Raw genomic sequence first — 18,378 nt, 5'->3', positions numbered from 1 at the left:
ATGCGGCGATGATGAGCGTGCGCACAGCAGCCACACTTTTCAATACGGCGTGCAACTACACAAATTTTAGTGTGATGGTAGGCACTGAGCATTCGTTGTACAGACTATATACCTAGCACAGTATTATAAATCGGCGTTTAAGCAACTATCTTTTCCTTGTTTATTTATTACAAATCGTTGTGAACGTCAGAACGTTTAAAGTTCTTTTTGCGCCGTACGCCAAATCGTTGATGAGTCTCATGCGTGGGTATGCCACACCTTCCACTATGGCTTCTGCCTAAAATGTCGCATATTTTTGCACGCGGAACGGTACGATTTTTGATTTTGGCAGTCGAATATTCAGTCATTCAAGCTTTCAGTTGCGTTCTGAAGGCCTACGCTACAAGAAGCCTAATCTGTAAGATTTTGAACAACTCTAGCACCCATGCACCTGAACTTAGAGACACGGAAAACCACAGCTCATTATGCTGTTATGCTGGTAGATCGTATGAGACAGTTTGTCACAAATCAAAAATTAACAAAAGTTCAGTCCCACATTTGATAAAAACACCCAGTGATAACCACCAGTAATAAGATTGTTTCTGGGCCTTGGATAGCTACAGTTCTCAGCAATGTTGCCAAACATAAATTACAAAAAAATTGCTAAACGTCAAAACTAAAAACTTAAATTATTATACGGCCTAAACTTAGAGCAAAAATTTGAACGTTTAAAGTTTAATTAGCAATTTAAATTACTTAGAGTAATCCCAATGTAACGAACTTAATGAAACACAAGCACATTTTTAACTTCATTGTCAAAATTTAAGTTTCAAACTTTGTATACGGCAGTAATATTGGTTAATTTAACATTATCCCATATTTGGTTTTAGATGTTAACCTCATATTAAATACTATTAGTTACAATACTTCTGCACTAGATTTATAGTTAAGTGTTCGATTAAACTGTTTGAAGTACATAAAATTAAGTTAATTAAATTTAGTTATTAAAAATTATATTTGCAACACTGGTTTCCAGCCCCACGTTTTTCGTAATCGTTTGGATTATAGCGATTTGAAGTAATGCTAATAGACATCCTATATTTAAGTCTAGTAGTTCACATGCTTCACATGAATGATATTGCTATAAACTGACATGCAGTTTGTTTACTGAAGTGAAAGTAGCTTATAGTAGATGTAGATGTGAATGTCAAGTGTCAACAGCTGTAACGAATATGGTATAAGCATGCAAACAACTATTAATATTTTTAGAAAAATTTAATTTTTATACTATGTTGAACACGTTATCATCTGAGAGCCTACTAGACCGGGCATAGACGATACGGTTCAAACAAGTCACCCGCACGTATTACTTACACAAGAAAATTAGACAACACACAAGTTGCTTGTTAACCTAGATTTACATAATTCTTTATATACCGATTAAACTGACATTTCTAAGTTGGCTTTGATGTTGTTACAAATGCTAACTTAATGCAAGCTTTTGGCATCACGCAAAACTGCGAAGTTCGAAGCTCAACAAACAACTGAAGTTGACCTCGGATCGACGAGTTACGTCACTATAACGTCACCTCGTTAAGTTTGGAGAAAAAAGTGCGAAGACTGTAGTCACCAGTTGCCAGCAAAATTATTCACGAAGCTGACTTAATAGAAGAAAAATAAGTTAAAAGTGAAAACGCCATTGCATTAGCGAGAAGAGGAACAGAAAGCCACATTTTTGTGCTAACTCTCCGAAAGGTTAGCATAATAAGCTTGTGAGCCAGTTTTAATTATTTAGTAAGTTATTCGTTGTGTTCGCTTACGAAGAAGTTTTGAACAGAAAATGGTTATCAAGGCTAGAATTTTAAAACAAAAATTAGGTTTATACAGTGAATGAAAATACCACAATAGGCCTACATTATTTCACCATAAATTTATCGTGTTAGATGTCTGTGTGGTACTTTTTCTTGAACTGGATATTGTTGATTTGCCCGCAATGGTCGAGTACTGTGGTAGCAAAACAGCAGAAACTTTCTCAACGTCTTCTTTGGGGCGCGTCTAATATTCTCCAAAGTAAGTCAAAGTATCCCGCTGTTTTGGAACTGATGCAAAGGTATGTTTGAGCCTAGGCTATAAGTCTTAAACTAGCAAACAGGTCGTTTTGAAAGTAATGGAATACTAAATGTTAATAGCGTACACTGAAACTAACGTTAACGATAGGTTTCGAAGTTTTGCTTAACAATCAAGAGTAAATGAACTAGTTCTTACTGCTAATTAGGGTATATTGGAACTGAAGTATTGAACCAAATTAACCAATTCATTAACCAAATTAACCAGTTAATCTTCTCTAGTGATCAATCACCGAAATGCGTATGTCCGAATCTTGAGTCAATCTCGGCGTACGGATCAGGTAAAGACGAATAGTGTTTTTTGATAAAATTGTCGTATCTATCATTTCTTTTAACTGAAAACACTGTGGTGACCTATTTGTCGCAATTACTGTGGACAAAAAGTATTAACAATATCGCTGCTTTCTCGATTCAGCGATAAAAGGATATGTCACGCCGTCAGCTGACGACACTGACGAATATGGAAAACCGTATGGAAAACGTTTCAGGTTTAGTCGGGGAGTCGGTTTGTTGGAGAAAAGGTACCTTATTTAATCTCTTTCGGGTCCGCCATGTAGAGTTTTATACCTAAATTGTTTTCTGCAGATGCTCTTGTGATGATGAAGGGGACCTTCAGAAGCTAAAACAACAAAACAAGGCATTACGGTCGGCCGTATCTAGTTTAGAAAAGAAGCTTGTTCGAAGGCTGAAAGTGTTGGAAAGTCTTTGGGAGGTAAAATAATTTGGTTAAATGTGCAGGTGATACATGTCATCGTTATGATAAACAAAACATAGGCAACATTACTGCGGATAACGTATTTTATCAATGTTGTGAATGTTCAGAAACGGTCAGACTTAAGCGCATGCCGTAAGACATACTCAGATGATTTGGCAACGTTAGACGTCATTGACAGTTCACTGCAAACTTCTCCTTGGATACAAAAGCGAGAGGCTTGTCCAAACAATTGTTCGAGTAAGTTGGGTCAAAGTATTTATCAGAAACAATATAACTGATTAAAACAAAGTATTGTAATTAGTTTGCTATAAACAATTAATGCTGTGCACAGGCAATGGAAAATGCACCGATGGCCTGTGCAACTGCAAACGAGGTTTCGACGGGAACGATTGTTCAAACTCGAGGTGTCTCAACGCGTGTTCAGGACATGGAACTTGTAACAAACATGGAAAGTGCAGATGTTGGGTAATATAAAGTGTCTTTAAGATTTGTTTATTTTCGTTAGAAATGAATTGTTTAAATTAACTCAAAAATTTTACATTTGCAAACCATTTGTCCAAGCGTTGAATGATAAACTTTGTTCGGGCGTACTGTGAGGTAATAATCAGACGGCTTTTATTAATATTATAGTTTTAGCTGTAGGGGTTTCGCTTACAGATGCGGCCAATAACGTAACTTGCAATCTTCTAAAATGCAGGGACAATGGGTTGGATCAGATTGTTCAAGAATTGCTTGTCAGAATGGTTGTCATGGTAATGGTCGATGTAACAACGGCGTCTGCAGCTGTTTCAAAGGATACGAAGGCAAGTATCCAACCGTCTAGAGTCTAGACGCATAGACTATGGAGCATTCCATTAAAATCTTTTTGCATGGCAAGTACAGCAAATGAACAGTAAAACTCGCATATCATGCATGTCCTACAACCGGTTTGAAGTTTAATTAAGTGGAACATTTGACTGTGCAAAAGATTTACTCTACAAGGCAAAACGTTCAAAGCAAAGCTATCCATTGAATCAAAAACGTCGATTATTTACAGGATTGTTTTGCGAAAGTCTGTCATGCCCAAATAGCTGCAGCGGGCATGGAAAGTGTGACGTAACAACAGGAACGTGTAGTTGCGAAGGCACTTGGATTGGTGTCTCTTGCTCCAAACGGCGATGTCCGAGAGACTGCTCTGGTCAGGGGGTGTGTGTGAAGGGTCTTTGCCAGTGTTTTGAGCATTGGCAAGGTAAGGTGTAGCAATTAGCTAAACTCTTAAAATATTTTTTCGACATACGCTAGAGTATTGAGCATGGTCTCAGTAACAGGTGCTTGCTAATAGGGTAATATAATATTGTGACAGCATCTATGTACTGTACATCTTCGAGAAATGATATTTCTTATTCATTATACTTCCAAAAGAAAGTAGCCACTTTATTTCTATACATTGCTGCATACTCAGAATGTATTCAGGAAGAAACGAAAGGTTTCCTGCAACGATTTTTACCAATGTATTGACCATTTCGTTCCAACTGAGAATTATGTTGAATATTTACATACTACTGTTCGCATCGATTCTGCACGCAAAATTTTGCTTAGCCAGTGTAAGAATTTATGAATTTGTGCAGGCTTAAGTTTCATATTGCTTTAGGAAAAGCTTGCAACAAACGAAAATGTCCGAATGATTGTTCATCGAATGGAAAATGTCGGAATGGAATGTGTATTTGCGGTACAAAGTGGATTGGAGAGGATTGCAGTCAATTAAATTGTCCCAGTGACTGCTCTGGTACTTTAATGCCTACCCAGATAGAGAATTCACAAATTTGTCTCCTTTGTACTACAAGTATTCGAGCTTTGAAAATAGCGGGACGCCTACATATGTGATAACAACTTTAAGATTTAGCTAAAAATGTCCCAGAATCACTTTTATAACCAGGTACCGGAAAATGTGAAAGCGGAAGTTGCGTTTGTGAGGATGGTTGGGCTGGAAAGGATTGTTCTCAACAACAACAATGTCCCGATGAATGTTCTTTCCACGGCAGGTATGTCCAAAGCTTACACTTAAGTTAAGTCAGAACTTCTAGTCTGACCTAAAAAGTTTGGGACGTTACTGTTTGCTATTTTCTTCCAGCTCAATGTAATCAAAAATATTAATATTTAGCTGTGTTGCGAGCAAATGTGAGTGCAATGAAGGATGGGATGGCGCAAATTGCGCAGTTGTACGCCGACCTTCGGGACTGACTGTCAATAATATTCAACCAAATTCAATCGATGTAAGCTGGAGGCAAACCTCAACGGGTCTTACGGGGAATCAGGTAAGAGAACTTATTAATCATTGCTCGGAGGATTCATATTTGAGATCAAGTGGAAAAAATAGGAAAATCGCTTTTGAAGAACATCTCTCTGCATCTTTTCGTCAAAGCAACATAGACCTAATTTTGGAATGTGTTAACTGTTTAAATGTATGCCGTAAAACGTAATAAAACGTTTCCAAGCTTTCTAAGAAGGCATTTGAACATGGTTAAATCATGGTAAACTGCTTTATAGTTAACTCTATATTAATTTACTTTAAAGGTAAATTGCATACCCATGAGTGGCACAGCAAATGCAGTATATCAGACGGTCGGACCCAATGTGACGAAGTTGACAATTCGTGACTTGGACAGTGGAATACAATATTCTGTCTATGTTTATGCCATGATTGAAGACGAGCTGAGTGCCCCTTTAACAGCGTCGGTGAAAACTGGTAATGAAAACCCATGCATGTACAAATTAATGCCACTTCGTTTGATATAAATGTTATTTTTATTTATTTTATTTTTTTACTGCATAACGTCAGCTTCTTTTCTTCTTACCCAGCCGTTGACGCTCCTACCAAACTTGGATGGCTTCGTATCGGAGACACCTTTGCAGAGGTCTCTTGGAGTCCGCCGAAGGCTCCGATCGATCATTATAAGATTGTATGCAGCTGCAAGGAAGGTGGAGCAGAGTTCAGTGGTGAGAATCTATTAATGCTTTGGATGTCTTGTTTTATTTCCTTTCTTGTCACTCGTTATTTTTATCTTTATTCTTCATAAGCGTTCCATTATTTTCTCTGCCTGTAAATGTCATTTAAACCTCTCGGAAAAGTTAAAGTTTGGAAACATTTGACTGCGTTTTTCTTTTCAGTCTTGCCCAACAAAACATCCGTTCTCATCAGCGACTTGTATCCGGGGGAGTTTTACTCAGTGTCCCTCTATGCCGTTCAAGAAGTCGACTACAGTGTCCCTGTTCGTATTAATTTTACAACGTGTGAGTATGTCTGCTACGTTTTCATAAAACGTTGTTGAGAAGTCATGACGTAATTTGTTCTTGTTAGCTCTTGATCCTGCGCAAGACTTACAGTTTCTGAAAGTTACGTCATCTTCGGCCACTGCGCAGTGGAAGAAATCAAGGGCAAGAGCCGAAGGTTATCGCATAAGTGTCGCGTTATATGATGGGGATGGGGCGTCTATACTTACTGGAGAGGTAAACAGAGGTTTCAGAGTTGGTTTCATTGGTAGAAACACAAATACAGGAATGCAAATACTCATAATTTTTGTTGTAAAAAAAGCATACGACATTTTTGTTTTAGGGCATTTTATACCCAAAAGCGTGTTTGCTTGTGATTATAATTTAGTGCAGCAGATTTCAAAGCCCTTTTTCAAGGTTTCTGGAAGCGAAAATCGCTTTAGTGTGGAAGGATTGACACCAGATTCCAAATACAATGTCTCAGTGTCTACTTTCCGCAAGAACTTGCAAAGTTTACCACTAAATGGTGTTTTGTTAACAGGTAAACAGCAGCGTTGTGTAAGCATCACAAAAAAGCGGTCGTTCAGTCGTCAAGCAGATTACATTCATAAATTACATAAATGAACTTCTTTTGAGATATTAAAAAATTTGCTTAGGAATTGAACCTCCAACCAACTTTTCCTTAAGCAAAATACTAGCTACAGAGGCTCATTTTCGATGGGATTCTCCCAACCCGAAAATAAGGAAGTTTAGGGTAGTGGTCTACCTGGAAAGTCACCTTAAGAAAGGTGATGATCTGCTTATCTGTTACTTACCCTTAAGTCGATCTGTATTCTTTACAAAGATAAAAGTTTATGAACTTCTTTAATTTGATTCTTTAAGGAATTTATTTAGTTTCTTAATGTACTTCCTTTATTCAAAATCTTTGTTGAATTTAACTTAAAATCAAAAAAACACCTCAAACAATTTATAATATTCTGAAATTTTGTTTTCAGGTCTCCCCTCATTGGTGGACACAGTACTTGATGATGATACCTACCAAGCAAGTTTTACCAACCTTTTGCCGGGAAACACATACGTTATTGAGGTCTATTCGTTGGACGAATATAGGCTAAGTGGGCCACTCACACATAAAATAACTACGGGTAAGAAAACAGAGTCTTCCATTTCACGGTTTAGCAGACCAAAGGGAAGTTTGTTAGAGTTACAAGTTTCTGCAAATTTAACAAAGTTTATCTGTTTTGGCGTGTAAAAACTAATGTTGTTGAAACATCTTCCGCCAATTCTATTTGATCGGTTCAAAGAGTTTCAAGTAAGTGCATTACAATTAGCAATGTTGTTAAAGCTGTCCAACGACCAAGTAATTTACAAGTTCTATCGTCAACGGCTACTTCAGTCTGCGTCAGATGGAATTCAACTATCACAGAAATCGACGAATACATCGCGATTTGTACGAACATTGACAATGGAAAAGTCCAAGACGCTCAACTGTTACCAGGTCTATTTCATATATGTCATGAATAAATGCTGACAAAAAGTTATATCATAATTGACAGTAAGAGCTCTGGATTTATACATTAAAACCGTACGGTAATTAAACATGCCTATACAGTGGTGTCAAACGTTGGGATTTTATTAAAGTATTTTCAGACACAGGTGTGCTGGAAATCCTTTACTTTGGGTCATGCATAGACATAAGTTTGTTTGCTTTTCAAATTTCAGAAGACAGCGACGGTGAACTCAGCGCCGTGTTCCATAGGCTATGTCCAGCGACCAAATATAATATCAGCGTAGTCGCCCAGCAAGGTTTGAAGAAGAGTGCTCCCTCCTCTATCATCGCTATCACTGCTCTCTTGCCTCCTGAGAGGATCGCAGCATCTTCACCGTCTCACGGCGACCTCGTGATTGTATGGGATCCCGTTCGTGAGTTTGGTGATGCAAGTATCTTGGGAATCTATCATGTGAATATTACTCCCGTCCATGGCAAAGAAACGCATGGACAACCACCTCAAGAAAAAGACTTCAGGGTACGAATGGAAAATGACAAAAATGTCACAAACTTAAGTTGAAAAATATTAGCTGTAGAATAACTTTCACATCAGTTTGTCTTCCATTTTAAAAGTTAAATAATTTTTGAAACGCTTTTATAGATTTCTATCATAACACTGCACTTTACACAATGAAAATTACTTTTATTTTTACAGTTACCTCGTGACATCACGGCTTTGACAGTGCCCAACATGGCGCCCGGGGTCACTTACAATATCAAGATTATTTCTAAATCACATGACGGCCATGTACCACCAAGCTTGCCTAACGTCATCAATTTCACAGTCCCCCTAGACCCGCCACAAGCTGTCAGTGTAGCCTACGTCACTTACAGAAATGCAACCATTACTTGGTTTCCGCCATCAGCTAGAATTAATGCTTATCAGGTGGGTTAGTAGGTCTACTTTGTACAATATCTTTGTATTATTTTTAAGGTGTGTAGTTAATGATTACTACTTCTTCAGGATTTTCATAGAATTACTTTGGCTTGGTGTTATCGTCTCAATGCAGGTGTCTTTCCAAGACCTGTATCAAATCGAAGATGTTGTATCTCTGGAGATTCCTTTCAGCCAAACCAATGTGACACTGTCAGGTTTAACCGATGATACGTCATATGTGGTCAACGTCACTTCCGTCATGCATAAGCGGTCAAGCGTGCCAGCCTCGAGTGTCTTCACAACTGATCTGAGAAGTTAGTTTTAGGGAACCCATAAAAAATCCGCAATCGGAATTTTAAATTTTCCTCTAATTTAATCAGTCATTGAGCCGGTCGAGTATCTTCATGCTACCGACGTGACATGTGACGCAATATCTGTCGAATGGATACCTTCTATCAGTGATGACGTAGATGGTTATTACATCACTGTTGAGAAAAATAAAGAAAAGAAAAAAGTTTTGAAGTTGACTGTCGATTCTGGTAAACGTTAACCAGTTTGCTTAATTACGTCTCTATACTTTCAAGTTGGTTTTTGATATATTTTCCCATACCTGTAAAAAGGCAGTCTTACAATGGAGCAGTTTGGTATACAAATCTTGGGCATCATAGCTTTCTACTACATCTCGCTTTGTCTGTTGTGTAGATAATCTGATGGCAACGTTTACCGGCTTAGATCCAAGCTGTGGTTATTTGATCAGTGTTTATACAACCCACCAAAACAGGCGAAGTATTCCTATTCAACTAAACATTAAAACAAGTAGGTGCTTGAAGAAAAAAGACGTTTGTAAAAACTATTGTGCATATACTTGTAATTTTGGCACCTGCTCGTACAATTACTAGTATTACAAGTTTCGTGCCTTTGTACTTTGTGAATTTCTCTTTATATTTCTATTTTTTCAGGATTGGATCCTCCAAGAGAATTGATGTCTGTAATAATCTCTGACTCTTCGATGACGGTTCAATGGCGAGGAAGTCTCACCGTCGTTTCAAACTATGTCGTTACTTACTATAGAACAAACGTAGAAGAAAACAAGTAAGTTGGAAGAAGTAATTAACTACTGCAACGCACAAAGCTGACAAAACAAAAAACTACGCCAGTAAGTGCAATGCCAGCATCCTCTTTTGCTAGAAAAGATATTCTTGTACAAGGCAGCGTGACCATCTGTTCAATTCATGATCTGGAACCAGCCACACAGTACACAGTGGAAGTGGTTGCCATTGGTGACTCGTCGCAAAGCGCCCCGGCTATCGTCTTTGTAACCACACGTGAGTAGCAACCATGACCAAAAAACAAGCGTCAGTTTTCAGTTTTTGAACACAAGAGTTATCTTTCTCGTTAGTACCGGGATCAGTTATCCAGCTGAAGTCTCCAAAGCAAGGAGTAAATCACATCCTCCTCACCTGGGTCGCTCCGGACGAGGGTGGTGAGGTCACTGGTTATCAAGTTGAATATCGGTTGAAAGAGAACTTGCTTAATACAAAAACTCTTCATTTACACGCAAATGAGGTAGGATAGATACCAAGATAACGCATTTTTTTTCTGTCATATAATTAAGTACAAACTCTTACAGAAGTCAACTTGACTTACGTATTCAACCTTATATATTTGGATTCTTAGACGCAAGTTACACTTCGAGACTTGAAGCCGGCAAGGAAATACACGATCAGCGTTTACTCGAAGAACTTTTTCAGTTTAGGGGAAAGCCGCGTGATTACCGTTGCAACAAGTAGGAAGTTTTAGCAAAAATCTGCTAAAACAAATAAATTAGTTAAGCTTTATACGATATCGTAGTAATGTGGGTACATATATTGCTTAGCGATTCTTCCGGTAAGATCAGCTGTTGCCCAAGCATTAGACGACCATCAGGTTATTGTGAGATGGAAGTCACCACCAGATGTCTCATTGGACGGATACAAAATTGAGCACAGGTTTGTTATAAATCACCAGTTGTAGTGGAAACGCCAATTTTAACGACTTATTCTGTGTCACATTGCATGGCAAACATCTTCAACTTTTGATCTTTACTGTTGGGGTCTTTGCGTAACTTACTATTAATTTTGCATGCCCTTTAAGCGACGTTTTATTTACGCAGAACTCTCGAAAGTATGCTAGAGTATTCAACGGCGGTTGTTTCATCTGATGTGCACTCTTACGTTATACGAGGTCTAATCCAAGATACTCAGTACTCGATCAAAATTTCTCCTTTCCGTGAAAACTTTAAAAGTAAAACCAAGCAAATTAAAGCAACTACAGGTAAGATGACATTTAGAAAATAAAACAGTCACGTTACTTAGTCCTTGATCTGTTTCACAACTTTATCAACTTTTTCTACAGCATCAGCACTGGAGTCTCCAGCTTCCCTGAATATCAGTGATATCAGAGACACCTCTGCTGACGTAAGCTGGGAAGAGATGGCAGACGAAACTATTACCGGATACACACTAAGATACAAGTTAGTGTGTTGCTGACATGTCTAGGCTGTTTTGCCCGATATCTGAGAACATAATATGTTTAATATGTTTAGAAGAAATATGTTTAATGCTTTCGCTTCAAACATTGCTGTTGTTAACTTTGTTTCGCTTGTGATCCATCAGGCCTGTAGGGGGAAGCACCAGGGAAGTAGTTCATTCCATTTTGGGAAGAAAAATGACGTCTTCAATGCTGATGAAACTCCGACCGGCCACACTCTATTATGTATCAGTGGTCACAGAACGTCGCGACAGAGAAAGTTTCCCGCCAGTGACGCAGCGTTTTTTAACGGCTCAACCACTGACCCCACCTAATAAAATTAAGGTAAAAATTCCTGTCCATTATTAAGTTGTGAAGGCATTTCGATTGCATTTATAAATATGCCTCCAATATACAGTACACAACAGCTGCTTAATTGGTCTGACGTAATTTCATGGTGTGACGTATTTCTATTAAGCCCTATTTCTATTTGACTGACAGGTGGAAGACATCCACGAAACCACTATTAGCCTGAGCTGGTTGACGCAGAAATCGGATTTGGTTGAAGAGTACCACGTGACATATTCCAAAGAAGAAGAAGGCTTTGAAGGCAGCAAGGTTGTCTCCGCAGATAAAGACACGACTCGTCTTGTCATGGCCGGTAGGAAACAAACACTTGCCAAGAACATTTTACCTTCTCGTCCAACAGACAATAGCAATTTCTTAACCTGACTTGACATTTACATTAATTAGCATAGAAAGAAGTCTGTGTTGTTTATTCCTAAAGCTAGAGCTAAAAATCCAAGACATAAGATCATGTTTTTTATTATTCCTGACAATACAGATCTCAAACCGTGCACCACGTATACCATTGACATTCATTCGTTCAGATGGGGAACAGACAGCAGTGACGCGGCTTCAATCAGTGTGAAAACTCTTCACCCTCTCCTGCCACCCACAAACGTATCCTTTATTCAAGTCAATCAAACGGGGGTCACCGTAGCTTGGAAAACCCAAACCCCAGATGTTGACGGATATGACGTCATACTGCAGGAGAATGGGTCAAACACGAGAAACTTCACGTACGTTGATTGCACGTTACAATAACTACAAATGACCAGTGAAAGCAATTGTTATTGTTACTTCGCTATTGATTCTTTGCCAATTACTTTTTTCCACAAACCTTGTTGGCAATATACTATTCCCAGAAACATAGGCCTACGTATATTTTGTAAAAAACACCAACGGTTTTCATTTGTGGTTTAGTGTGTCGAATCCATCAACTCAAGTCAGTGTGAACAACCTCACACCCGGATCGAGATACGGAATCTCCGTGATAGCGAGAAGAAAGGGCAAGAGAAGTGAAGAGTCATTTGCTCATTTTCAAACAGGTGCGGAAACTGATTTAACTAGCACAGTAAGTTTAAGAAAGATACTGGGATTATTTTTTTAGAAATTTATTGACGCGTGCATATGATGTAATAAACCTGATACTTCCCCCTAATATGGTGACAGCTATTATAGTATCCGGTGATTTTGATAGTCAAATCTTCAGTAAATTCAAAATTACGGGGCAGTTATGAAAACTTCAACTGTAACCTTTCCTTGTAGATGACCGTCTGGAACCCCCCTATAATATCATGGTTATGTTGATGGGGGAGACGGGCGCTAAACTAAGCTGGAAGGTTCCTGTGCAAGACTTTGACAAAATTGCTCTGAAGTATACATCAAGTGACCAATCAGGTTACACTTTCTAGATATGTTTACCACGAATTCTTTGCTGGAATCTTCGTCTCGATAAAAGTCGTTATGAAAAACAAAAAATAAGTTTTATCATTTTATCATTTTATCAATTGAAAATCTGAATATATATTGCAAAAAGAATGTGTTGTTCAGAAAACGGAAGTTATGTCTTTATTGGGGTCGAAACTAGCTATGAGCTGATTGGTCTACAACCGGGCACCTTATATTACGTAACAATGACGTCACATAAAAGACTAAAAACAAGCGCAGAAGCACACACGTCATTTACAACAGGTATCTGTACATAATGTTAAAATTCGTAGTTGGTCGAGATTTTCGTGTTGTTGATTAAAAATGAAGGGAAACAACAAAATAGCTAAAAGTTGTATTTCGGTTGCTTTTTGCAGGATATTTTGTTCCACGCCCTGCCCATCTTCGTTTTGCTGAAATAGAAGAAACGACCTTGCTAGTAAAATGGGACAAGACATCGGACAGAGCTCAGTACTACAGGATCATCTACGCCACAGAAAACCAACCACCAAGTAAACATTCGTACATCAGGGCACTAAAACTCAAGCATTAATCAGGGCCTTAATAATTGACGACAGTTCAATGCCAGAGCGATAACCTTGGAGTTAATCTGGTGTATCTATATATTCTATGGCCTTAATTTTTTATTTTAAGGAATGGCAACTCATTTTGGAAATGTAACTGAAATGACTCTTGAATATCTTTCAAGCGGTACCACCTATGATGTCAGAGTTACCGCCATAGGGAAACAAAAATCAAGTAGCGCTGTTTCAAGACAAGTGTCAACATGTTAGCATCACTTTCATTTATTCTCCACTCTTTTACGATCCTCTCATGTTTATTTGGCATATTTTGGGCTTTTAAAATCCTTTAGTAAATTTGTTATCACCAAACTTACATGCTATAGCCTAACTCTTAAATATTTTAACCTGGTTAGTGTTGAGACCGCCAGTCAACACTCGAGTGCAATCTGTAACGACTCGAAGCATTGAAATTTCATGGGATCCACTTCCAGTTGAGGTCGACGAATACAGAGTCGAATACAATCCAAAGATGGATTTTAAAGAAAAACATGATTTACAAATACTTCAATTGAAAGGCTCAAACACCACAACTGCCAATATTACCGGTAAAATATTAGCATATGACAACAAGTAACACACTGTTAAACTTTAGTCACTAGTTCTACTCCATGTACATAAACAAATTGCTTGATACAATACTCTACATAACGGTATTAGGATGTGTGTGTCGATTGCAGGACTCTTCCCCGGTACCAAGTATGTTTTTGAAGTTGTCGCATTAAAAAAAGGCCAAGCAAGTCGTTCGGTGAAGGCGTACGCCCAAACAGGTGAACTTTTAACAAAGTACATGTTTTTAAAAAAAGATCAGAATCAGTTAAAGTTAATCAAATAAAACATAAAATTAAATAAAAATTATTATTAAATGAAGTTATTCTTCAGCAAAATAGTTAACTGCATTGTTTTAAATGTCATTTGAATGAAAGATATTTTCATCGGGATAATTTTACAGAACTTGATCCTCCTTCGAAAGTCCGTACATCAGTTATTGCTCGTCGTTCAGCAAACTTAACCTGGGCGCTTTCACAAGCTGATGACGTAACAGCTTACCAAGTAAAGCTGTTTACCACGCTGGGTGAAAAAACGTTTACTGCATTTTCCGATAATTTATCAAATTCCTCATTTAAATCATATTTCCATATAAAACCAATAATTGTCTTAATTATTAATTATTAATTGGCTTGTAGTTTACGTTCTGCTGCTTTTGTAACTCCAAAGACAACTTAATTGTTACAACTACAAACTCTTTTATACCCAGCTTCAGATATCAATGTTGTTGTTTCTCCCACATCTTTTCAGGCGCATTCAGTCGAACTTACAACTTGACCCAGTATCAGAACCACATTTGGTTGCGTCATCTCCAGCCTAACACGCCTTACTCGGTTCAAGTGATCGCAAGGAGCGAGAAAGAAAGAAGTGAACCGTCAGTGGTACATTTCAAAACAGGTGCAATAGTTAACGCGGCTATTTAATATTATTTAAATACTTTGTTTTGTGTCACCTTTCTATAGGCTTAATACTTCTGTCGGTTTAGGGAAAGTTCCATTTCCAAGACCAAAAAATTGCTTTCAAGTTTTATTAAACGGAGAACTGGAAAGCGGCATCTATGACATTCATATAGGAGATGCTCGCATTAAAAACGTAAATGGAATAAATGTTGAATTGATGGAGGTTTTACAAATAGACTAATGCTTCTACACTCTTTCAAACCGTGTCACAACAATATTTTTGCCATATATGGGCAGGTATTCTGTGATCTTGAGCTCGACGGCGGAGGATGGACCATTATCCAAAGAAGAAATGGAAATGATGTTGACTTCGACAGAAATTGGAACGATTACGTGGATGGGTTCGGAAACCCTACTGGCAACTTTTGGATCGGTGATTTGATAGTGACAACGCGTACCACTCTATTTGTATAGTGTAGCTAAGACTCGCAAACTTGACATTAAACCAGCGTGTAGGCTATTGCACACTGTGTCTTCTTATTGGCAGGTTTACACATTTTGAACGAATTGACAATGAACGGTGGTGAACGGCAGGAATTACGGATAGACTTTCGACACGAAGAGATGTCAGCTTTTGCAAGTTACAAAAACTTTACAGTGTCAGGCGAGATTTCTGGCTTCATTCTTAATGCAACTGACTACGTCGGTACAGCTGGTATGATGCCAATTAACGACAGCAATTTGCATGTTTGTAATTTGAACTTGTAGAGGATGTAAGATAGGTTGAGATTATGGCCAATCTGCAGGTGATTCCCTTACCTATCATATTGGGATGCGATTTTCAACAAAAGATCTAGATAACGACAACTCATCTAACCGAAATTGTGCTAAGGAATATGGTGGTGGTTGGTGGTTCCGCAATTGTCACCGTTCAAACTTAAACGGCCAATACAACAACACAAAACACAGCAAGGTGAGTATTACGAGTAAAATTTGGCGCTTTGGTAAATTTACGCGAATGAAATAAAGCGCTTATTAATATTTTATATCTATTTTCCGGTGTTTACTTGCGTGTTGATTACCACATCGAGGTTGTGATAAAACACTGACTAAAACTTAGTTTATAACTAGTTGTTTTCTTATCACCAGGGAGTCAACTGGCACACCTGGGGAGGCTTCACTCGATCAATCCAGTTCGTTGAGATGAAAATGCGTCCGCATAGACATCAGGCATTCTGGAGGAGCAGGAAGAGACAACAAACAAGACAGAGACGTAGCCGCAAACACTGGAGGCAAAGAAGAGTAATCCGTGGTTATTAAGATGAACTAAAACTGATCAAAAAGCGTAGTCAGAAGTGCACCGGGACTTGTTTGACAACTTTTTGTTTCAGAATTTAGATTTGTTTTGCAACAAGGTGCATCCTATTGGTTATTGTGATAAATAAATCCAAATCGAGTCTTTTGTCTATTAAAAATGACGGAATTGTAAATACGTTGATGTACAATGTTATCGTTAACTCATTAATTATATCTAAAGAGTAAAGAATCAATTCATTTATCGCACAAAAAATGATAAACAAACCTGTCGTCCACTCGGTAGCCGAGTGATTAGGGCGTTGGCTTACAATAATACTGTCGGTGTTCAATGCCGAGTGCGGCGTGTGTTCGATAACTATACGCTTGCTTCTGTTCAGCAGTCTTCGTGAACAGTTACAAATTCAGACAATACAAGAAAAAAAATAAAAAATGAGTAACAATCGGAACTTGCTTACCAGCTATCACTTAGTAAGCGGGACTCGAGCGATGAAGAAAATCGTCGCCAACTTAAGTCGAGGAAAGAATTTTTTCAGTCCGAGGATAAAGATCATGATACTGCTTTTGCATTGTACTAGGTTTTGTAATCCCTGTATCATACAACGAGAATAGATCTGTTTCCTTAACGGCTGATCGGCAGCTCTCCCAGTATACAAATTTGGACCCTTTGCATTGGTTCGGTCTCAAAACTTTTTACCGTTTCACCATGGCCTTGGATGCGACTAAAAAGTTCTTGCCGAGCAACATCGCGAGACATTGGGCATGCAGCTATTTCGTTCGCTTTAGATATAAGATCATTGTAAGCCAAATCATGTACAAGCAATCTTATCCGTATTTCATGTCGAAGAGAAGAGCCGAAGCAAGTTTGTTAGAAAAGCGTGTTTCTTTATTGCGTCAGGGGCGTCCACACTAAAACAGAACGATTGAAATTCCTTTAAAAACGAGTTAAAATCGGAACTAACCTGATACTTTGGCGACGGACACATAAAATTCATTTTAGAGAGACCACAGCATCGGATAAAGTAAACGCTTTTAAAATACCCCGCCAGATAGACAGGTTCCTGCCGTGCTCGCCATTTTGGTAAGTTTTCCTATAGGTTTTATTTCCGAACAATCATCGACTCGGATAAAATATGTAAATAATATAATAAAAGTACCAGATAAAAGAACTGGCCGCTTTCCACAACACCACAAGTAGAATGATCCTGAATCAGTTCACATGGACTCGACACGTTGTCGCGCTTGGATAATTACCACTTAATTAAAGAAATTGAGGATAACCCCGAGGCGCAAAGCGCCACCTATATACTATACTGTATTTACTGTAGCAGCAAAAATTTGCTTGAAAGTTTACAGTCGAAGATAGGCTACAGCGTTCATATTTGCACAGTTTTAAAACAAGCCGAAATGGACGGCCACAACATAGGCGTAGCCAGGGGGGGCGAAAGGGACCAAATTTTTTTCTGGCTACGCCATTGGGCCACAATAAGCCAGCTATATACTGAAATTGTGATGAAGCAGCACATTTCGTAAAAGTTGGCATACACTGAGAAAAACTGAAACGTCGCTGACGCAGGAAAGTAATCAAAGTGTTAATCACTTTCACTTTCGTTTGAGTTATTGCTCACAAAAAGTGAATCCGCTTCAAATTCAATGAAATATTTCAAGTTATTTAGTAATTCGTGCCTAAGGGGTCGGTTTATGTTCTTTCTTGCTGCTACCATCGCCCAGTCGATTTCGCAGTAATTTTGTAATATCCTTTTTGTGCTTTCCACTAGCTTCTTCTTATTTTCGTCTGTGAACCGGTACAGGATTTCAGACAGAAAAAGTACATTTGAAGTGCCAATTGCCGTCGTACACATCATGGTCCTGCCTAAATGTTGTTTGATTAAAATTTTGGCCAGTTAAGTCTCAAAATCATCATGGATGAATATATTGTAGCAAATTTACCAAACGCTGCAACTGTTTTTTTCAGCGGCTTCTCCTGATAAATACACTTCCTGGAATTTTCGCCAGTCACTATAATAATGCTGTGTCTGTAGGCAAGATAAGAAATCAAATCGATAACTTCTTTAACCGAAGGCATCGTCAGGAAAAACCTTTATTTTTTCACAAGGCAAGTTCTGAATCTAACACAGACGAAGCCTAATTGAGAATAAGATGTCAAGTTGTAGAGTTATCATTATAAAATAACTGTAAGAGAGTTCATGTTTCAATTATAAAATCAGCAAAGCTAACGTCTTTCCCCAAGCGTAATCA

The 18,378-nt window shown here is 38.2% G+C and overlaps 1 protein-coding gene across 1 annotated transcript; it reads left to right on the top strand.

The window, feature by feature from the left end:
* The first annotated feature begins 1,599 nt into the window (after positions 1-1,599).
* LOC143468646 (tenascin-N-like) lies at positions 1,600-16,385 on the top strand. Its single transcript, XM_076965975.1, has 49 exons — positions 1,600-1,734; positions 1,923-2,089; positions 2,328-2,386; positions 2,521-2,626; positions 2,691-2,817; positions 2,928-3,057; positions 3,152-3,285; positions 3,518-3,623; positions 3,857-4,048; positions 4,451-4,585; positions 4,736-4,841; positions 4,961-5,114; positions 5,374-5,545; positions 5,659-5,796; positions 5,968-6,090; positions 6,158-6,306; positions 6,487-6,610; positions 6,726-6,857; positions 7,065-7,214; positions 7,415-7,567; positions 7,792-8,096; positions 8,274-8,504; positions 8,629-8,809; positions 8,876-9,034; positions 9,198-9,311; positions 9,455-9,587; positions 9,684-9,820; positions 9,895-10,061; positions 10,173-10,281; positions 10,372-10,483; positions 10,648-10,808; positions 10,890-11,007; positions 11,150-11,348; positions 11,505-11,664; positions 11,848-12,085; positions 12,270-12,394; positions 12,615-12,746; positions 12,900-13,040; positions 13,154-13,288; positions 13,431-13,565; positions 13,714-13,905; positions 14,038-14,127; positions 14,310-14,432; positions 14,657-14,803; positions 14,892-14,998; positions 15,103-15,238; positions 15,353-15,520; positions 15,612-15,778; positions 15,955-16,385. Exons 2-49 carry the CDS (start codon positions 1,923-1,925, stop codon positions 16,123-16,125), a joined length of 7,050 nt encoding a protein of 2,349 aa, XP_076822090.1. The 5' UTR covers positions 1,600-1,734; the 3' UTR covers positions 16,126-16,385.
* The last annotated feature ends 1,993 nt before the right edge of the window (positions 16,386-18,378 follow it).

Source organism: Clavelina lepadiformis, chromosome 8, assembly GCF_947623445.1.
Source record: "Clavelina lepadiformis chromosome 8, kaClaLepa1.1, whole genome shotgun sequence".
In the NCBI taxonomy this organism is placed as follows: Eukaryota; Metazoa; Chordata; class Ascidiacea; order Aplousobranchia; family Clavelinidae; genus Clavelina; species Clavelina lepadiformis.
This window is presented reverse-complemented; position numbering and strand designations above follow the sequence as displayed.